Here is a 23,472-nt window from a genome sequence, read left to right on the forward strand (position 1 = left end):
TGACTGCTCATGTTGCAATTAATCAACTCTCAATCACATAATTGTCAGATAAGGCAGAATTAAAGCTGGCCTAAAGTGCATGCAAAAATGTAAAGTATAATAATAATGATATTCAGCCAAGTTGATTGGCAACAAAAAAGAGTATTAGATTCAGAAGCAAATTGAGCTTGATATATTAGCAAGCAGGCAGTATAGGGTACTCCCATTGAGTTCTAATGAGCAAAAAGATGTAATATAAGTTACTGACTAATTTCGGATACTCACACATGCTGAGGTATAGAGCTACAGTAACCCTCTCTTAGAAGGGAGTGCTAACTACTGTCTGCTCTGACTTACTAGCAGTGAATTGCTCTATCTGGGTTATATGAATTTATTCTAGGCAATTACATGTGAATGACTTTACTTCCATGGAATTAAGACTCTCTCCATATTATAATGATCAAGTGAGCTGGCCATATCTTTTTGCTCATTAGAACTCTATGCTTCTTCTATCTCTCCTTCCTCACTAGGCAGATTGATAACAGTGGGAGCCATTGGCTCCTGCTGCTGTCAATCAAATCCTATGATGAGGGAGTGGAGGGAATGGGGGGTGGCGCCAAGCCCCACTGTTTGTGTCTATCCCGCACAAGTGCCCCCATAGTAAGCTGCGTTCTATGTGGGCACTCGCTGAAAAGGAGGAGCCAGGAGCACCGGTGGGAGACACCAAAATAGGAGGATTGGGGCCGCTCTGTGCAAAACTATTGCACAGAGCAAATGAGTATAACATGTTTATGAAAAAAAAAATATCCTTTAGAATCGCTTTAAGTTTAGCAATCTTGGTCAGCAAATTCTCCAGGATGCACAAAATGTTTAGTAGCTATCAGGCCCGGACTGGGACAAAAAATAGGCCCGGGCATTTTAAACTGGGTAGTCCAATCCCTGGGGGAAGTAGGGCGGAGATGTGGGGCGGCGGTTCGTGGGGTGGTTGGTGACCAGATATTCATTCTGAGAGACATTCCAATACAGCAAAGAGACATCCCCATATAGCAAAGAGACGGCCCCAGACCAGTACACAGACAGCCCCAGACCAGTAATGGAATGGATGGCTTTGTAAGTTGTTGTTAGTATTTTGAATTAGAATTTTATTAGTTGGGTGATAATTACCAATAACCCATTCATGACGAAGGTAAAACAAATCCTAATGCCTGAACACAATCTTGCAACTTTGAGATGCGCTAGTAAAATTGCACATATTATCACAACTACTTCCATTTGGTGGTGAATGGTAATGGATATCTCCTGATTTTATTTATTTTTTATTATCAAAGGAAATATGGCCCAAAAAAGCCCCTGTTGATTGAAGCAAAACCACATTTGTTGTTTGTACCCATAGTAGGGCCCAGAAACAATGGTGTGCATTTTCATTTTTTTAACCCTACCTAAAACACACTGAGGGGATTTATCAAAACTCAAGCACACAGAGTCTGGTGCAGCTGCTCATAGTTACCAGTTAGCTTTTAACTTCACTAAAAATAAAAACATATGATTTCCCCAACATCAGGAATGGCGTTAGACTATCAGTGCTCAACCACTCATGGGAAATATAAATGATGAAGTTAAAAAAAAATAACCCGTAGAATAAACAATGACAATGATACAGACCAAAATTGGTGGGGTGGGCGGAGGCAGAGAGAAGACTGAACGCCGTGATCTGCAGGCTGTAGCAATTAAAAGAAAAAAAAAAAAAAAAAACTTTACCCACTTACTCCATGTGTTTTGTTGTTGGCACTATAGCTTGTGAGAGCAACAAAGTATTTTTTGACTTACCTAAAAAGGGGTCAAACACCTCTGGTGAGTGCACATGCACTTTTTAAACACAAGCGCTGAAGGATTTGGAAAATTGCGTTGGAAGATTTCTTGGTGTTGGGATTACATCACACTGGACTGATTCATTCATTTATTTATTCACTTATTTTTTGACTGAATTATATGGATGATTGTATTAACATATGGTTATATTTCTATATGAGTGCCACACCTTTATTGTATTCACAATATGTCATAAAGGGGACTATATTATCTAACTATTTTCCCTTCCGCAGCTTCTTTATTTGCACTTTTAATTAGGATTTAGGAAGGGAAGAGGAGAACGCATTGAAAAATGGACTTTGCCTGAAGGATAGGATCCATTTAGGATGCACAGCTAAAATATTTACATTTGAAAAGTGCACAGATTTTTAAGCAAACATACAGTATTTACTTAAGGGCACTAAACTTTCCTAGTCTGTGCAACAGGTGTATACAATGTGGGAAAAGCAGCAGGTTGTGACGAACCAGACTACAGCGTATAAGAGTATAAAAGAGCTGGGAGGAAAAGCTGTAAGCAGTTTACTGCTGATTGGATGACGTTACATGAGATGTTTAGGTTATTTATTCTATGGCTTCTCTTGAGTTTTGGAAATGCTGATCCTAACATTTCAGAACACAATCAAGGTTTTCCACCTAGATGGGATCTGGTTCCAGGCAGCCTGAGTGATTTTAAGATTCAAAATGGCAAAATTGTCATCAATCCCTGGGATTACCTAGAAAGGATGGGAATGTATAAAATATTACTGAATGCTACTGAGCCGTATCTGGATATGACGAAATCGGGAAACCAAAGGAATATTCTTTGGGGATTACCGCTGCAGTTTGGATGGCAGTTCCAAACAGGTAATTTGAGCTTTCTTCATGAGGATAACTTGGGATTCATTTCTGCGGAAATCCACGAAAATGTAATCCTAAATTCCTTAGAATGAGTTTACAATATTCACTAGTGTTTAACATAGGTAATTATTAATTAAATGCTTTCTAAATTTGCATTATACAGGTTGCATTGTAGAGGTTCAAGGTTTTTTTGCAGCAGATTGACCATAGATATTCTTCAGATTCATGATATGGAGGAAGATGCTATTAAGCATTTGAATTCTAGTGAAAACACAGCTAAGTAGCAGTGGGGTGGATTTACTAAAACTGGAGCACACAAAATCTGGTGCAGCTGTGCAAAGCAACCAATCAGCTTATAGGTTTTGTTGTCAAAGCTTAACCACTTAACCACTTCAGCCCCGGAAGAATTTGCCCCCTTACTGACCAGGCTATTTTTTGTGATACAGCACTGCGTCGTTTTAACTGACAATTGCGCGGTCGTACGATGTTGTACCCACACAAAATTTAGGTCCTTTTTTCCCCACAAACCGAGCTTTCTTTTGGTGGTATTTGATCACCTCTGCGGTTTTTATTTTTTGCACTATAAACAAAAACAAAGTGACAATTTAAAAAAAAAAAACTCAATATTTTGTACTTTTTACTATAATAAATATCCCCCCAAAAAATGTAAAAAGACTACTTTCTTCATCAGTTTTAGGCCGATATGTATTCTTCTACATATTTTTGGTTTGTGCAAGAGTTATAGTGTCTACAAAATAGGGGATAGATTTATGGCATTTTTTTTTTTTTTTTTACTAGTAATGGCGGTGATCAGCGATTTTTATCGGGACTGCAACATTGCAACGGACAGATCAGACACTTATGACACTTTTTTGGGGCCAATGACATTTATACAGCGATAAGAGCCAAAAATAGCCACAGATTACTGTATAAATGTCACTGACAGTGAAGGGGTTAACACTAGGGGACGGTCAAGGGGTTCACTCTGTTCCCTATGTGTGTTTCTAACTGTGGGGGGAATGTGGCTGACTAGAGGAGGAGAGAGATTTTTGTTCCTAATTAGTAGGAACACACAATCTTTCTCCTCTCCCCTGACAGAACCGGGATTTGTGTGTTCACACACACAGATCCCGATTCTCGTTCTGTCATGAGCAATCGCGGGTGCCAGGAGGTAATCGCGCCCGCCGGGCATGCGCATCGGCACATAGGGGATGTGACCCCCCCAAAACTGAAGGGCTCTGGTGCGTCGGACTGGTGGCAGGCTATATGTGATAAGTGGCACACTGCATCTGGTGGCAGGCTACAGGTGAAAATGGCACACTGCATCTGGCGTCAGGCAACGGTGGCAAGTGACACGCTGCATCTGACGCCAGGCAACTATGGCAAGTGACACGCTACATCTGGTGGCAGGCAATGGGTGGCACACTGCATCTGGTGGCAAGCAATGGTGGCAAGTGACACGCTGCATCTGGCGGCAGGCAACGTTGGCAAGTGACAAGCTGCATCTAGGGGCAGGTGACAGTGGCAAGTAACAAGCTGCATGTAGTGGCAGGCAATGGTGGCAAGTGGCATGCTGCATCTGGTGGCAGGCAATGGGTGGCAAGTGGCACACTGCATCTGGTGGCAAGCAATGGTGGCAAGTGACATGCTGCATCTGGCGGCAGGCAACGGTGACAAGTAACAAGCTGCATCTAGTGGCAGGCAATGATGGCAAGTGGCACGCTGCATCTGGTGGCAAGTGACAAATTTGATCAGTGCAACCTATTAACAGCTGTGTATATCTTAAAATGAGTGTGTAAATATTTCTCTGTAAATATTGCTGTGCAAACAAATATCTATGTGCAACTTGATATGCTAGTAATCCTGTATGGGTAAATATGCGTAAACGCATGCAATAACAAATCCTATATATAAGGTTAATAATTTCTATTCTCAGTAACGAGTAATGAAATAATCATTTCCATATAATCAGATGATAATAAGGATATAATAGTCCATTAGCTCTGAAATAAAGGTGTGAGAGTGCAAAAAGTGCAACAAAGTATCAAAAAAGTGTATATAAATATACGTAAACGCAGTGCAATAACAAATCTTATATATAAAGTAAATGATAGGCTAGTCTCAGTATATGAATAATGAGATAATCAATGCCATATAATCAGATGATAATAGCGATATAATAGTCCATTAGCTCTGAAATGTAGAGGTATATATAAATATACGTAAACGCAGTGTAATAACAAATCCTATATATAAGGTAAATAATAGGCTATTCTCAGTATATGAATAATGAGATAATCAGTGCCATATAATCAGATGATAATAGTGATATGATAGTCCATTAGCTCTGAAATAAAGGTGCAGGAGTGCAAAAAATATAAAAAAAAATATATAAATATACGTAAACGCAGTGCAATAACAAATCCTATATATAAAGTAAATGATGGACTATTCTCAGTATATGAGTAATGAGATAATCAATTCCATATAATCAGATGATAATAGCGATATAATAGTCCATAAGCTCTGAAAAATAACAATAAAGGTGCAAAAGTGCAAAAAGTACTTATGTGCAACAAAGTATCAAAATAAAGTCTTCAATAGGTGGTTGCCGATGTGCAATCTTCCTGTGTTCCACTTAGTGCTCTCTATATTCTTACCTCAATATGGGTAATAAACGCCACAGAGATCACTGTAGTTTGGGGCCCCCCCTAGGTCCAGCAACAAAGGATGATATCTCTCATAATGGTGTATTACGAATGATAGCTTCCAATCGGTCCATATGGCCGTTCATTCACAGCAAGTATAAACAGGGGTAAAAAGGAATCTCCCATAGTGTAGTATGTAAAAACTCACTAGTTTATTAAACAGCCAAATGGGTACTTACAACGATAAGAGTTAAAAACAGCAAATCTGTAATTTACACGGCATTACAGGCGCCTCTTTAAGTCACTCCTGGTTTTCTCACAGTCCGGTTACTTCCCTATGGATTGCGTCACATCACATGACTTCATTAGGGGATCCGGATTGATCTACAACGCAGTCACTTTATAAGATGAAACAGGAAGTGCTCCGTCAACCATTTTGTTTTATACCTGTCTTCAACATGGAAGCGGCCATTATTGCTTGGTGAAAAAAACAAACTTGATATTATATAGTGTTAGTATCGGCGCCATGTTGTTGGTGGGTAAACAAATCAGATAGACTGATGTTTTAGTGATACAGCCAAAGATAAAAATATATAATTAAAAGGATATATGCGTGGGGTATATCTAATAAAGATACCTTATCCCCAAAATAAAGATAGATATATGTAAATATATAACAAGCCTAAATTTTGTTTAAATTCATATGGGTGGATAATAAGTAAAAAAAATATATAGTTAAAAAAACGAAAATCATGTATAGAGGTGATGAATATAAAATGGTTTAAAAATTGCTTAAAAAACAATTAAGATCAAATTCCACATTGAATCCATCTGGCACTAAAGTACGTAAAGAATGTATCCATATGGATTCCTTTTGACTAATTGTGAGGGATCCTTATTATGTACCTCTGTAAAGTGTCCACTTACATTATGTTTTGGGAAGCCTTTATATATGTTTTGAACATGTTCCCTCATTCTAACCATTAGAGATCTTTTTGTTCTACCAACATACTGCAAATTTCAGCTACATTGTATAACATACACCACCCCTTCAGTGTGGCAACTAATAAAATCTTGAATGGGATAATTCTGTCCAGTGTGAGTGGATGTAAATTTGTTTCTTTTAATTTGCGTTTTTTTGGAATGTGGGCATGCAAAGCATTGTTTACAGGGATAAAATCCCTTTCCTGTAAAAAATGTATAACCGCTTGCCGGTGGAGGTTCCACAACATTTTTCACTATAATTTCTCTCAATGTCGGGGCTCTTTTATATACCACATTGGGTTTATCTGGCAAAATCTGCTTCAAGTGTCTGTGGGAGAAGAGAAACATTGGAAAGTTTCCTATGCCAACTTAAAGATAATGATAAAAATGATAAAAATATCAAACTGGTTTGGAATATTATAATTACAAAAACGCACTTTAAAAATATAGAGGCTAATAGTTATATATCGATGAATAGTTGTCATTTTAAACCTTGGCTATGGAACATTCCGAAAGGCCAATTGGTTAGGATTAGAAGAAACTGTACAAATGAAGAAGATTACAACTCTCAAGCAGCCTTCCTAGGAAATAGATTTTTAAGCAAAGGATATCCAGAAGATTTTATTAATAAACAAATTAAAACCATAAAATCAATGGATAGAATAAAGATGCTACAAGGTAAAAATCCAAATCAATGCAATATAGATGCCCCACCTATAGTTTTAGACTTTAATATCCAGCACAAAGAAGTGGAAAAATTAATAAAGAAACACTGGCACATACTAAAAAGCTACAGACACTTGAAGAAGATTTTACCAGATAAACCCAATGTGGTGTATAAAAGAGCCCCGACATTGAGAGACATTATAGTGAAAAATGTTGTGGAACCTCCACCGGCAAGCCATTATACATTTTTTACAGGAAAGGGATTTTATCCCTGTAAACAATGCTTTGCATGCTGACATTCGAAAAAAATGCAAATTAAAATAAATTAATTTACATCCACTCACACTGGACAGAATTATCCCATTTGAGATTTTATTAGTTGCCACACTGAAGGGGTGGTGTATGTTATACAATGTAGCTGCAATTTGCAGTATGTTGGTAGAACAAAAAGATCTCTAATGGTTAGAATGAGGGAACATGTTCAAAACATATATAAAGGCTTCCCAAAACATATTGTAAGTAGACACTTTACAGAGGTACATAATAAGGATCCCTCACAATTAATTTTCTGGGGCATAGACAAATATAAGAAACCATGGAGAGGGTCCCATAAAATCAGATCAATTAGTCAAAAGGAATCCATATGGATACATTCTTTACATACTTTAGTGCCAGATAGACTCAATGTGGAATTTGATCTTAATTGTTTTTAAGCAATTTTTAAACCATTTTATATTCATCACCTCTATACATCATTTTTGTTTTTTTAACTATATATTTTTTATATATTTTTTTACTTATTATTATCCACCCATATGAATTTAAACAAAATTTAGGCTTGTTATATATTTACATATATCTATATTTATTTTGGGGATAAGGTATCTTTATTAGATATACCCCACGCATATATGCATACACACACGCATACTACATGCACACACACATACATGCACACACATGCACACTAGAGTTGCCACCTCATCCCTTCAAACCCGAACACATATTGATTACACAGGTTCTGTGGCTGATTAAGGTGGTAATTAAACTTACTTGGTGCCTTATCTGCACTAAATTAGTCTCAGAACCTGTGTAATTCATATGTGTTCAGGTTTAAAGGGATGAGGTGGCAACCCTAATGCACCCACATATAAACATACATACAGCTTTTTAAAAATCATCAGTCCTTTACCCTAGCTCTTCCTGCCGGGTACTGCATTGTAGGGGGAGACAAAGAGCACAGCACACACTGTTTTCACTTTAGGTGTAATCAGCATGACGAGCTCCCTGCAGTGTGGATTTACAGTTCGGCTGAGGATCGGGGAGCTCCTCCCATTGAGACATACAGGGGGCCGTGACTTCTGCAACCCCTATACGTCCGCCACTGGCTGAACCTAATTACTCATTGGATGTCTAATAATGACTTTATTTTGTGTTTAATTTTGTATGCATACTGTTATCCTTTAAAGATATCACTGATTAATTGGAAATACCTTAAAATAGAATCTGTAAAAAAGTAAAATGTCTGTTTGATAAGGCTCTGATGGGAGTTGTTATTTCCTTGATTGTGTGCAGCACACTAGTTCTACAGAACTGGAAAAGACACCTAAGAATGGCCATCTTTTTTTGTTTCAATCAGCCAGAAAGCTGATTGAAAAAAACAAAACACAAAAACAATGGATTCCCCCAACCACACAAGTGAGGTGAATGAGGAATCCCGCTTGATGTCCTCAGCTGTCAGAATACACTGATAAGCATTGCAGCCAATTGGCTGCAGGTGCTGATCAAATGAAACATTTCCAACATTCTCAATCAAGAAAAGCTGATCATTAGATCAACTTCTCTCGGGCAGGAATGGCCATAGATGAATCAAAATTTGGCTGCTCTCTGCTGAACAGCCTGCATTTTGATCCACCTACAGTATGGCCAGCTTAAGTGAGGGAATGGCTGCTTTCATCACAAACTAATTACAAAGGTGTTTTCATTTGTAACATGTAATTTAATGGAAATATTTTCTTAGAAAAAAATATAATGCCCAATTCCTGGCTTTCTCTGGCTAGAATACTTTCTTAATGAGTGTTCAGAACAGCCATTAACCATTGCAGCCAGTAAAGTCAGGTTGCAATCAAAACTCCTGCCCTGCTTGTTTGTTCTGGGCTGTTTGCTTATTCAGAGTTACATTTGGTTGCTTATGGCACACGAACGTGTAGACCCTGTTCACTCCTGAGTTATTTTCTGCTTAAGGCTAGGTTCACACTGCTGCGAATTTTATTGCGAATTTGAGCCGCTGCGATCGCTCAAATTCGCAAGTCATTTTAATAACATTGTTTTCCATGAGTGCTGTTCACATCAATGCGTTGCGAATTTAACCTGCGTAAAAAAAGGGTCCTGTCCGAGTTTGATCCGTGTGCAATGCGAATTCAGCTCCATAGATTGCAAAATTTGCAGTAGAATCACAAGAACACACAAAGAATTCGCAATGCAAATTTGCAACGCAATCGGATCAAAATCGCGCTAAATTCGCACTGCAGCAGTGTGAACCTAGCCTAAAGCTTGTAGCTCTAAAATGCTCAGCAAGCCAAATCACATTTATTTAAATGGCCCCTGTTCACATCTGAGCGTTCTGTTGCCTGATGCAAAACGCCTTTTACTCAAAAAAGTACATGAGCTTCTTTTTGGCAGATTACAAGTGTTTTTGGCCCTGTAGACTTCAATAGAAACGCCTGACTTGAGTGTTTTATTAGCATTTTGTCATGCCTTTTCTGATTAAACAGCAGGTCTCCACCCCTAATTTCCTCCCCTCTCCTCCCCCTAGTGCTTTCTATTGGCTAAACAAAAACACCTGAAGCTGTAAAACGCTTGTGATATGCTTGTAAAACGCTTGTAATAAGCTTCTAAAACACTGGTAAAACACTTCTAAAAATGCCAGTAAATCGCTATGCTCAGCTGTGAATGCAGCCTTAGGTTGACCACCAGTGAATAGGACACAAGATACTAACCAATACTAACTGACAGATTTAAATATTTTTGTAATTGTAATTGACTGTTTTGTTTTTTTAATCAAACCTAGGACGTTTAATAGCTGACTCTGGGGCAACCGGTGGACCAAACACTGAGAAGATCCAGACATTAATCTCTGGGAGAAGTTGGTGGGCTTGTAAGTATACCTGTATATGCTTTTCATAACTTGAGTAAAAGGTTTTGGAATACTCGTATTTTAATTTGTAAAACGTTTTATCAAACAAAGATTTAAAAGATCAATAAATAATTTCTGTATAAAATCAAGGATGAATCATCATATGCTTAAGAGTACAAGTACAGATTTCAAAGAAAGTCCGTTTTGTTAAAAGAGGAGCAAAAATTACTTTTCAAAATTTCCTTTACTTCAGTTAATTATTTGACAAATAATGGAGATCAGTGCAGAATTAGTGTAGCCTGCTTAAATCTTCAAATTCTGCATCCAAAATCTTATTCTTGCCTGTGCAATTGAGCCACTTTGCAGTTCAGGGTGGTCAACTTATTAGAAGTCTACAGTTTTCAAATGTGCATGCTCAATTAATGAAAATATTTTATCTGTGGGGTGTGATGATTGTGGTGGGCCATGGCATGCAGGTAAATATATACCAAGGATGAGAAAAGGTGGGTTACTTTAGATCAGCAGGGATATACAGAAGGGATGTGTGCATCCTTTAACCTAAATCTATCCTTATACCCATTGGCGTAGCTATAGGGGTCACAGGGGGTGCCATTGCGACCCAGCCCCATGCTCCAGGGGACCCTTGTGGCCTCCCTCTTTTACACCTAGAGAGGAGGGGCAGCATATACAGTGGGGAGGGGAAGTATTCAGACCCCCTTAAATTTGTCATTCTTTGTTATATTGCAGCCATTTGCTAAAATCATTTAAGTTCATTTTTTTTCCCTCATTAATGCACACGCAGCACCCCATATTGACAGAATTGTTGACATTTTTGCAGATTTATTAAAAAAGAAAAACTGAAATATCACATGGTCCTAAGTATTCAGACTCTTTGCTGTGACACTCGTATATTTAACTTAGGTGCTGTGCATTTCTTCTGATCATGCTTGTGATGGTTCTACACCTTCATTTGAGTCCAGCTGTGTTTGATTATACTGATTGGACTTGATTAGGAAAGTCACACACCTGTCTATATAAGACCTTACAGCTCACAGTGCATGGCAGCAGCTCACTTGTGGCAAGGCACAGATCTGGCCAAGGTTACAAAAAAATGTCTGCTGCACTTAAGGTTCCTAAGAGCACAGTGGCCTCCATAATCCTTAAATGGAAGAAGTTTGGGATGACCAGAACCCTTCCTAGAGCTGGCCGTCTGGCCAAATTGAGCTATCGGGGGAGAAGAGCCTTGGTGAGAGAGGTAAACAAGAACCCAAAGATCACTGTGGCTGAGCTCCAGAGATGCAGTCAGGAGATGGGAGAAAGTTGTAGAAAGTCAACCATCACTGCAGCCCTCCACCAGTCGGGGATTTATGGCAGAGTGGCCTGACAGAAGCCTCTCCTCAGTGCAAGACACATGAAAGCCCACATGGAGTTTGCTAAAAAAACACCTGAAGGACTCCAAGATGGTGTTAAATAAGATTCTTTGGTCTGATGAGACCAAGATAGAACTTTTTGGCCTTAATTCTAAGCGGTAAGTGTGGAGAAAACCAGGCACTGCTCATCACCTGTCCAATACAGTCCCAACAGTGAAGCATAGTGGTGGCAGCATCATGCTGTGGGGGTGTTTTTCAGTTGCAGGGACAGGGCGACTGGTTGCATTCGAGGGAAAGATGAATGCGGCCTAGTACAGGGATATCCTGGATGAAAACCTTCTCCAGAGTGCCCAGGACCTCAGATTGGGCCGAAGGTTTACCTTCCAACAAGACAATGACCCTAAGCACACAGCTAAAATAACAAAGGAGTGGCTTCACAACAACTCCGTGACTGTTCTTGAATGGCCCAGCCAGAGCCCAGACTTAAACCCAATTGAGCATCTCTGGAGAGACCTAAAAATGGCTGTCCACCAATGTTTACTATCCAACCTGACAGAACTAGAGAGGATCTGCAAGGAAGAATGGCAGAGGATCCCCAAATCCAGGTGTGAAAAACTTGTTGCATCTTTCCCAAAAAGACTCATGGCTGTATTAGATCAAAAGGGCACTTCTACTAAATACTGAGCAAAGGGTCTGAATACTTAGGACCATGTGATATTTCAGTTTTTCTTTTTCATAAATCTGCAAAAATGTCAACAATTCTGTGTTTTTTCTGTCAAAATGGGGTGCTGTGTGTACATTAATGAGGAAAAAAAAATGAACTTAAATGATTTTAGCAAATGGCTGCAATATAACAAAGAGTGAAAAATTTAATGGGGTCTGAATACTTTCCATCCCCACTGTTATAGAAGCAATCCCCTCCAATTTCTTACTGCAGCTGCTGAAAGCCTGCTTCCCCTCCAATCCCTGATGCCTACATTCAGCAGCTAAGGGAGGAAAACAGAGGGGATTGTTTCATGTATATGCCATCCCTCCTGTCTGATTTATTCATCTCTGCTGGCCAGGGTAAAAACATTGGAGAGGTATTTGTAGATCTCATGGAGCAAAAAGCCTGGAATCATTTAGCACCAGAACCAGCCAAAGTTCTGCAATTCTTATAACTGGGGCTGGAAAAGAACCTAGGTTGAAATACATTAAAAGTTCAAGTTTCAGCCTTGTCTGCACTCATAAGTATTCAATTGGCTCTTAACCCTGAGTGATGCAATTTCTAAGGGCTTGCATGAAATTAAGACCTCCCAGACAACCATTGTTCCCTAAGTGGGACTTGCATACGGTCCATGAAGCTCTATCGAGGCCTCTCTTCTATCCTACAGAGTTGGTTACACTCTGCAATCTAAACCTAAAGACCATATTTCTAGTTGCCATCAGCTCTGAAAAATTGTGTAAGAGCTGTAGGTTTATGTACACGAGGAGCCTCACCTAACGTTCTACCCTGACAGAGTGGTCCTAAAACCTTCAGACTGCTTTATCCCTAAGGTGTATTCCTCCTTCCACAGGAAGTCAATTTGCCATCTTTCTTTGTTAAACAGGTAACCACATCCCCTAGATGATGGCCTAACTCTGAAGGCCTACTTGGCAGCCACCTCTTCATTCAGGAAAGCTGAAATCTGTGCTTGGTCCCGCATGCTTTAAAGTGGATGTAAACCCTCACATATACCCAGTGAAGTGAACAGCCTCAGATGATACACAGAGATGAATCAAATCCTCCTACATAAGCTTTACATGTATATCTGCTGTCTTCAGCTTTATATACTGTTTAGAAAGTGCACGTCCTGTTAGCGTTTTCTCTTCCTGATTCACCTGTGGGTGTGGATTCTTGCCACACACTGTGAGACAGCTGATTGGAGGAAAGGCACCCCCCCCCCCCAACATAGGCAGAGACTTGCAGAGCTGTGCTGTGAATAGACCAGCTCTCTGCTAATCTATTTATAGCACCCACCCTGACACAAAATTCAGGCTGCTTTTATCACAGTTGACGGAAAACTTGTCGTACATACCCGGGTGGCCCTGCCCCCTCTGACGCCACGGGAAAGCCATTGGGAAGTCCCCGTGCAACAGAGGGGGACATGGTCACCCGGGTACATCACCGTGTGGCCCTACCCTCAGTTATAGAAGAACTGTCATCGAACTTAAGCGTCATAGGGCAGGTGCCTCCCATGGAGGCGGATCTTTTTAATTTTTTTTTCGGTTCGTCGGCGGAGCGAGAGAAGAAGATGGATGGACTTCGTGGGACATTTTTAATAAAGGACTTGTCCCAAGATGTGTCTTGTGGTTTTTTAACATTTTGACACTTTTTTTGTGAAATGGTAACGGGTACAATGTACCCGTTACCATTTCAAACGGGGGGGGGGGATCTGGGGGTCCCCTTGTTAAAGGGGGCTTCCAGATTCCGATAAGCCCCCCGCCCGCAGACCCCCACAACCACCGGGCAAGGGTTGTGGGGATGAGGCCCTTTTTCCCATCAACATGGGGACAAAGTGCTTTGGGGGGCTACCCCAAAGCACCCTCCCCATGATGAGGGCATGTGGCCTAGTACGGTTCAGGAGGGGGGGCTCTCTCATCCCCCCTCTTTTCCTGCGGCCTGCCAGGTTGCTTGCTCGGATAAGGGTCTGGTATGGATTTTTGGGGGGACCCCCACGCCATTCTTTTTTTAATTTTGGCACAGGGTTCCCCTTAAAATCCATACCAGACCTGAAGGGTCTGATATGGTTTTTGAGGGGGACCCCTAGGCCATTTAAAAAAAAAAAATTGGTGCAGGATTCCCCTTAATATCCATACCAGACCTGAAGGGCCTGGTATGGAATTTTGGGGGACCCCCACGCAATTTTTTTTTTTAATTTTGGTTCGCGGTTCCCCTTAACCACTTTAAGACCGGGCCTCTTTTTGAGATTTGGTGTTTACAAGTTAAAAACAGTTTTTTAGCTAGAAAATTACTTAGAACCACCAAACATTATACATTTATTTTTCTAACACCCTAGAGCAAGGATATGCTAATAGCGGACCTCCAGCTGTTGCAAAACTACAAGTCCCGTCAAGCTCTACCTCTGGGTGTCATGCTTGTGGCTGTCAGAGTCTTGCTATGCCTCATGGGACTCTTAGTTCTGCAACAGCTGGAGGTCCACTAATTGCATATCCTTGCCCTAGAGAATAAAATGGCAGTCGTTGCAATACTTTCTGTCACACCGTATTTGCGCAGCGGTCTTACAAGGGCACTTTTTTTTTTAAAAATACACGTTTTGAATTAAAAAATAAGACAACAGTAAAGTTAGCCCAATTTTTTTTATATTGCTCTACCGATCGCGGCGATACCTTACATGTGTGGTTTGAACACTGTTTTCATATGCGGGCGCTACTCACGTATGCGTTCGCTTCTGCGCGCGAGCTCAGCGGGATGGGGCATGTTTAAAAATTTTTTTTTCTTACTTATTTTACCTTTTATTTTTTATTTTTACACTGTTTTTTTTTTTTTTTTTTAAATGCGTCACTTTTATTCCTATTGCAAGGAATGTAAACATCCCTTGTAATAGAAAAAAAGCATGACAGGACCTCTTAACTATGAGATCTTGGGTCAAAAAGACGTCAGATCTCATATTTACACTAAAATGTAATTAAAAAAAAAATGGTCATGTCTTGTCAAAAATGTCTCGTTTTGACGTCGCTTCCACCCTGCAGTGTCATGGAGACAAGTGGCGGCCATCTTCCCCTCAGTTGTCTCCATGCACAGCCACAGGAAGGATCCGATCCCCTCCGCTGCTGCCAATGGCTCCGGTAAGCGGCGGAGGGCACCGAATCTGCCGCAGAGATCACTTTTATCTTGTACCGGATCGCCGGCCGAACACGGGGATACCAGGGTTATGGCAGTTAGCTGCTGCCATAACGATATCCGTCCTCAAATTAGGGACATACATCGGCGTGCAGCGGTCCGGAAGTGGCCAAAGGGCCTGGTAATGGAGTGGGGAGGATCCCATGCCGTTTTTTTGCAATGACTTTTTTCTGTAATGCCGAGACCCGACAATTCATTATAGCCGCTAGTAGTTTTAAATTACTTTTTTCCTTTGGGTCTGGTTTGAATGTAATTTTTTGCAGGGACTGTTGCGCCACTTTACAGGCGTACTATAGACACCCCCCAGGTACGAAATGTAAAGGAATATTTCACTTTTATTGTTTCACTTTAAGCATTATTAAAATCACTACTCCCGAAAAAACGGACGTTTTTAAAACTTTTTTTTTGCATTGATACATGTCCCCTGGGGCAGGACACAGGTCCACAAACACTTTTTATGAAAATAACTTGCATATTAACCCTGAAAATTAGCACTTTTGATTTTTCACATTCGAGTCCCATAGACTTTAGCGGTGTTCGCGTGTTAGAACAAATTTTTTGTCTGTTCGCATGTTCTGGTGCGAACCGAACTGGGGGATGTTCGGCTTATCCCTAGTCAGCAATATGGTCCTACCAAAACTCCTTCATTATGCTTTATTGGACTTTATTGAAATGAGCTCAACTCACTACAGTAAAATTTGGAAAAAGTGTTGTGCAGGTGCATACCTACACTACTGATCATTACACATTTTTTCTTGCTCCCTCCAGTATGGTGAGTTAGTTCCCATTGTATGCTGTCATGATGTGCCAGGAAAGCAGAAGATTGAATACTCACCTTTCCATAATTTTCTGCTTTTCTGCTGCATATTCATGGCAGCATACAGATTCCAACCCAATTGGTGAGAGTTACAGAGAATGCTGCGAGCTGGGTCTGTCTTTGATTTGTAACTAACCAGTCCTAACAGGTTTCGGGGTCGGAGCCACAACACATTGTTTGCTGCCATCAGGAAGCACCAGGAAAGAAAAATTACAGAAAGATGAGTATACAATTTTCAGTTTTTTTAATTGTATCACCAATAGGGTCTCTCCTTTATGGACCCAGACAGTTTTTTCTCGGTTTCAGAATAAATTATGCAGTAAAAATGTCAGGACCAGGATCTGAACCCATGACATCTGCTGTGTCTGGCAGAAGATCTTCCTGCTGAGCAACCTGAAATGCTGTACAGCTTCTTGCCAGATACCTTGGACAAATGTACTTTCTATCTTGTTTTTTGTGAAGCTTGAACTTCTTGCTCTTCCCATGAACTTCCTATTTAAACTTTGTCTTTGCACTTCCCATTTGCCAGATTATTGAGCTCTTCTCCAGCCAATATTTTGCTCTTTTCATAGTTACATAGTTACATAGTAGGTGAGGTTGAAAAAAGACACAAATCCATCAAGTCCAGCCTATGTGTGTGATTATATGTCAGTATTACATTGTATATCCCTGTATGTTGCGGTCGTTCAGGTGCTTAGCTAATAGTTTTTTTAAACTATAGATGCTCCCTGCTGAAACCACCGCCTGTGGAAGGGAATTCCACATCCTTGCCGCTCTTACAGTAAAGAACCCTCTACGCAGTTTAAGGTTAAACCTCTTTTCTTCTAATTTTAATGGCCATGTGTCTTATTAAACTCCCTTCTGCAAAAAAGTTTTATCCCTATTGTGGGGTCACCAGCAGGGCTGTGTTTTGGCCTAGGCCGACAAGGCCTAGACCTAGGACGGCACTTTGCAGGGGGCGGCAAGGAAAGCCTCCCCCAGCATGAAAGAAAGTCCCCCCACCCGATTCCCGGCTCCCGCGGCCACCCCCCACACACATGCAGCCCACGGCGGCTGCCTTGCTGTAGCGGCGCTGCTGTGTATGGGTGTGCTTGGCAGAGGGTGGAGGGGCGTGTGTATGGGCATGCTTAGCAGAGCTTACGCCCCTCCACCCTCTGCCAAGCACGCCCATACACAGCAGCGCCGCCCGCTACAGCAAGGCGGCCGCCGTGGGCTGCATGTGTGCGGGGGGCGGGAATCAGGTGGGGGGACTTTCTCTCATGCGGGGGCGGCTTGTGACTCGCGCCCCCATAAGCGGCCGGTGACTGGCGGAGGTGGAGCCTTATGCTCCGCCTACCCTCCTCCGCACTGCTTTCCTTAACGCTTCTACTCAGCACTGGGGCGGGGTCTGTCAGTGAAGTCAGGAGGAGAGAGAGAGAGAAGCACAAGGGAACCCCCCAGGACAGCAGGTAAAGTCATTTAATAAATTATATCAGTATTATGGGAACAGTGTTGGCATTTGATGGCACAGTGGCTACAATTGATGGGCACAGTGGCTGCAATTGATGGGCACAGTGGCTGCGTTTGGTGGGCACAGTGGCTGCATTTGGTGGGCACAGTGGCTGCATTTGGTGGGCACAGTGGCTGCGTTTGATGGGGCACAGTGGCTGCGTTTGATGGGGCACAGTGGCTGCGTTTGATGGGCACAGTGGCTGCGTTTGATGGGCACAGTGGCTGCGTTTGATGGGGCACAGTGGCTGCGTTTGATGGGGCACAGTGGCTGCGTTTGATGGGCACAGTGGCTGCGTTTGGTGGGCACAGTGGCTGCGTTTGGTGGGCACAGTGGCTGCGTTTGGTGGGCACAGTGGCTGCACTTGGTGGGGCACAGTGGCTGCATTTGATGGGCACAGTGGCTGCGTTTGGTTGGCACAGTGGCTGCGTTTGATGGCCCAGTGACTACAATTGATGGGCACAGTGGCTGCGTTTGATGGCCCAGTGGCTACAATTGATGGACACAGTGGCTGCGTTTGATGGGACACAGTGAGGCTGCAATTGATGTCTTTTTTTCTGAATTTTTTAGTTTGTTTGCACCCCCCCCAAAAATTTTGAGCATCAGCCGCCACTGGCATGTGTAAAGTGCTCATGCATGCTAAAATCAATGCAAACCCTTTAAACAGTCCACATTTAGTGAAAGTGCATTAATATGCAGATCATGATATTGCAATAAAGTGCTCCAAGAATGCTGAAATCAATGCAAACTCATTAAAGAGGAGTCCCGCCCCCACCCCATGAAAAAATTAAAACTCAGCAGCTACAACTACTGTAGCTGCTGACTTTTAATATTAGGACACTTACCTGTCCAGGGATCCCGCAATGTCGACACCTCAGCCGATTTTCGGATTGGCTCTCGGGTTTTGCCACCCCCTCAGGGGGGGGTGCATGAGTTTAGTCAGGCCTGGGGCAGCACAAAACCTAAATACACCATTGGTCACCAGTATGGTATTTGCAAATTGAAATCATATCCCCTCTCAAGTGTCTCTTCTCCATAGAGAATAAGTTCAGTGCTCGAAACCTTTCTTCATAACTAATATCCTCCAGACCCTTTATCAGCTTTGTTGCCCTTCTTTGTACTCGCTCCATTTCCAGTACATCCTTCCTGAGGTCTGGTGCCCAGAACTGGATAGCATACTCCATGTGAGGCCAGACCAAAGTCTTGTAGAGTGGGAGAATTATCGCTTTATCCCTGCAGTTAATCCCCTTTTTAATGCATGTCAATATTCTGTTTGCTTTGTTAGCAGCAGCTTGGCATTGCATGCCATTGCTGAACCTATCATCTACTAGGACTCCGAGGTCCTTTTTCATCCTAGATTCCCCCAGAGGTTCACCCCCTAGTGAGTAGATTGCATTCATATTTTTGCCACCCAAATGCATTATTTTACATTTTTCTACATCAAACCTAATTTGCCATGTAGTTGCCCACCCCATTAACTTGTTCAAATCTTCTTGCAAGGTTTCACATCCTGCGGAGAAGTTATTGCCCTGCTTAGCTTTGTGTCATCCGCAAATACAGAGATTGAACTGTTTACCCCATCCTCCAGGTCGTTTACAAACAAATTAAACAGGATTGGTCCCAGCACAGAACCCTGGGGGACCTTACTTCCCACCCCTGACCATTCTGAGTATTCATCATTTATCACCACCCTCAGCACTCGTCCCTTTAGCCAGTTTTCAATCCATGTACTCATCCTATGGTCCTTGCCAACGGACCTTACTTTGTACAGTAAACGTTTATGGGGAACTGTGTCAAATGCTTTTGCAAAATCCAGCTACACCATGTCTATGGGCCTACCTTTATCTAGATGGCAGCTCACCTCCTCATAGAAAGGTTAATAGATTGTTTTGGCAAGAACGATCCTTCCATGCTGATTACTGCTAATGATACCGTTTTCATTACTAAAATCTTGTATATAGACCCTTAGCATCCTCTCCAAGAGCTTGCATACTATTGATGTTAGCCTAACTGGTCTATAATTCCCAGGAATGTATTTTGGCCCTTTTTTAAAAATTGGGGCTACATCAGCTGGTACCATTCCAGTCAGTAGACTGTCAGTAAAAATTAGGAACAATGGTCAGGCAATTACTTGACTTCCCTAAGTACCCTCGGGTGCAAGCCATCTGGTCCCAGTGATTTATTAATGTTAGGTTTCCCAAGTCTAATTCTAATTCTGTCCTCTGTTAGCCATGAGGGTGCTTCCTGTGATGTGTCATGAGGACAAACACTGCAGTTTTGGTTACTGAAGCCTCCCGATTTCCTTGTGAAGACTGAGGAGAAGAATGAATTCAATACCTTTGCCATCTCCCCATCCTTTGTAACCAGCTGTCCCACCTCATTCTTTATGGGGCCAATATGGTCTGTCCTCCCTTTTTTACTGTTTATATACTTAAAGAATTTCTTGGGATTTTTTTTGCTCTCCTCCACTATGTGTCTTTTGTGTTCTATCTTAGCCGCCCTAATTGCACCCTTACATATCTTGTTGCATTCTTTGTAAAGTCTGAATGTTGATGATCCCTTAGCCTTGTATTTTTTGAAGGCCTTCTCCTTTGCTTTTATATGCATTTTTACATTGGAGTTAAGCCATCCAGGACTTCTGTTCGCTCTTTTACATTTATTTCCCAATGGGATGCACTGGCTAATGCCCTTATTTAATATGCTCTTAAAGCAAACTCATCTCTCCTCTGTGTTCTTTGTTCCTAAGATTTTATCCCAATTTATATCTTCTAGCAAGGTTCGTAGTTTAGGGAAGTTGGCTTTTTTTGTAATTCAGTGTATTTGTATTCCCCTTATGTTTCCTATTTGTGTGATTTATACTGAAGCCAATTGACCTGTGTTCGCAGTTTCCTAAATTGCCCCGTATTTCTACATCTGTGATCAGGTCTGTACTGTTGGTAATCAGTAGATCTAGTAACGCCTTGTTTCTAGTTGGTGCGTCTACCATCTGACCCATGAAATTGTCCTGCAAGACATTTAGGAACTGGTGAGCCTTAGACAAATGTGTGGTTCCCTCCGCCCAGTCTATGTCTGGATAATTAAAATCCCCCATTATGATAACACTTCCCATCCCATTTTCACTACTGCTGCCATCCGTATCTTCACTATCACTCATTACTAAACTTGGTATGTACCTTGACTCCAACCTGCAATCATTCGTTACTGACCTTGCCTTGTTCCTCGACAATGATTCTGCTTGACCCCAACGTGCAACCTCTTTACGACATTTGTCTGGTTTACTGACTACTTTTCGGCTTGATCCCTACCTGCGATATCTGCTACTGGTCCTCAGCTTGCTCATCTGCTGGTGGGGCAATCCTGAAGCCCACGACCTGGTACTAGCATGCAGCTAAATCCATCTTCACCATCAGGATCTTTGCTGAAAACCCATAAGTGCTTAGACCCTACGCTTCGGCCCACAGCATCCGCCAAGGTGACCTGCTGGTGTACTTATCCTGTTGGTTGGTGGGAGCCTTTCTACTGCTATAGCTGCTAGTCTCTGAACATGACCCCTAAACGTGACAAACAAGCTCCTCCACAAGTGATAATGAGCTTAAATTTAAGTAAATACCTAATATTTTAAAACCTGCTTTCTCCTTAGGTTCTGTTTTTAATTAGTGTCAGTATTTTAACTGGTACTTGCTTGTTGACTAACAGGGATAGCTGCTGTAAAATTACATTTTTTGCATTGTGCACACAAATACCGGTACTTAGATTTGCAGGCTTGGAGCATGCCTTAAAGCTGAACAGAGTGTTACAGAACAGCATAATTTTCATAGCCAGCCTCAGGGCCAGCATAGTCTAGCATCACATATTTGGCTGTGGAATTTTTTCTTGTACTATGTGCTTGCCTTACATGCAGCAGCAGCATCCCAATCGATTAATTTCAATTGGAAAAAAAAGGCTTTTTTCAGGTAGTTTTAGCAGGGACATATGCTTTTTCAACAGGGGCTACAAAGCTTGCTAGTGTAGAAGCTGCCACAGGTCTAAAAGGCATAGGAAGGTTTCTTCCCCAAAAAAATTACAGGTATTGCTTGATACAAATTGGCCAGTGATACAGAAGTTTAATTGAATGGTTTGTAAGCTCTTTTGTTAGCATTGCACCACACTGCATTGTCAATTAAAGGTTAAACAATTGAGGTAAATATAAAGCCTAGTTTTTGTTTATACTATGAGAATAGAGAAGTAACTTTGTGGTGCTTTGGTACTTTTAAGTTATCCCAAAGCATTGGGGTTGCCTGCTGCATAAAAAGCTGAGCTCCAACAACTGTTCAACAACAAGTATATACTGTATACCCCGAAACTCCCATGAGATAGATTTTCTTTTACTTCCTGTCCTGAAACACAGCAGAAAGTGGAAAGTGTGTGAAATTCCCATTTTGCACAGTTGTTACCAGAACAAGTGTCTCCATTGACAGATCCTCCTTCTATTTCTGTTCTGTTGACAACTAAACTATTAGCATTTCCCCTATTTTTTTATTACCTGTTATATTGGTCCGCAGGACAAACAGAAACTGTGAATCTCCTTAAAGGGGTGTTCCGGACGTTTTTTTTTTTTTTTTTTTAAGTCAGCAGCTACAAACACTGTAGCTTCTGACTTTTAATAAGAACACTTACCTGCCAAGCGAGCCCGCGATGTCGGCCCCCCGTGGCCGATCCGTCCATCGGATCGGCTGCTGGCGCCGCCATCCTAACTAAGGGAAATGGGCAGGGGAGCCTTGCGGCTTCACTGCCTGTTTCCTACTGCGCATGCGCGATCCGCGCGGCGCTTTGTGAATGGCCCCGTTGTTTCCTGGCTCACACACATGTCACAGACGACAACGGGGCAGCTTGTCGAGGAGGAGGAAACAGAAGAAACAGCGCAGCGGAATAGGAAGAGGCAGATTCGGAAGACTGCCTAGCAAGAGGGGTTTCTGGTGAGTAAAAAAAATGTTTTTTTTTCAAATGTGTTATTTTATATTTTTTTAAGAATATTAATGTAATTTTTTTTTTTTTTTTGTTAGGGTGACCCTAATAGGGACACCAAAAACATCTGGCATAGGTTATAATTCTTCCCCACTCTATCTGAAACAAAGGCTGAGACTGGCCCACTTCAAATATGAAGAAAAAAAAACATATATTTAGATAGCATATCTATAGTGGTATTAAATCCAAAACCAAAAATGTATTAGATTGCAGCTTACCAATTCCTTGATGTGACGGCTGCATTTGTTTTCTTTTTTTAGGCTTTTTTCTCTATTTTCACTTGTTGATCTGGCCAGCAAGTCTGTCATTTTTCAACTTCCTTTGACAGACCACGCTGTCCAGCAAAATTAGTAGTTAAAGGACTGAGACAAACTATTTAACATTGACAGGAATGCTTACGAGGTGGCCCCTAAGAGTTGCACATCTAGGTGTCCTGGAGTGGTGAGGAGAGTGGAAACCTCAGCCTGGACTCCAACCAGGCCACACCTGAAGTTGCAACTTTCCTCACCACTCCAGGACACCTAGATGTGCGACTCTTAGGGGCGACTCCATTGTTCTTTGAAGCCTAATAGGAACCAGGACGGGGTCCATCCCCTGTCAGCACTCTAGCAGCAGCTGCGGAAGCATTGATTACACACCCCTTTACCACCAAGCCTGCTCGTTACACACACATTTCCTAAGTCACAGGGATGCTTACAATGGCCAGCGTTTAGTCATTTATCTAAAAACCTTTATTCCAAAAGGGGAAAAAACAACCAGCACTACCACCCGCGTCCAGGGGCTCGCGGCA

General features: G+C 41.7%; 1 protein-coding gene across 1 annotated transcript in view; it reads left to right on the top strand.

Annotated features, from left to right (window-relative positions):
* Positions 1-2,266: 2,266 nt before the first annotated feature.
* The window catches only part of LG04H6orf58 (linkage group 04 C6orf58 homolog), a 102,701-nt gene continuing 81,495 nt past the window's right edge, over positions 2,267-23,472 (top strand). The window contains exons 1-2 of the mRNA XM_073627226.1: positions 2,267-2,691; positions 10,054-10,140. Of these exons, the coding sequence (XP_073483327.1) occupies positions 2,382-2,691; positions 10,054-10,140 (397 nt within the window). The 5' untranslated portion in view covers positions 2,267-2,381. The remainder of the gene's footprint in view (positions 2,692-10,053; positions 10,141-23,472) is intronic.

The sequence above is a fragment of the Aquarana catesbeiana genome, linkage group LG04 (assembly GCF_042186555.1).
Source record: "Aquarana catesbeiana isolate 2022-GZ linkage group LG04, ASM4218655v1, whole genome shotgun sequence".
NCBI classification, from domain to species: domain Eukaryota; kingdom Metazoa; phylum Chordata; class Amphibia; order Anura; family Ranidae; genus Aquarana; species Aquarana catesbeiana.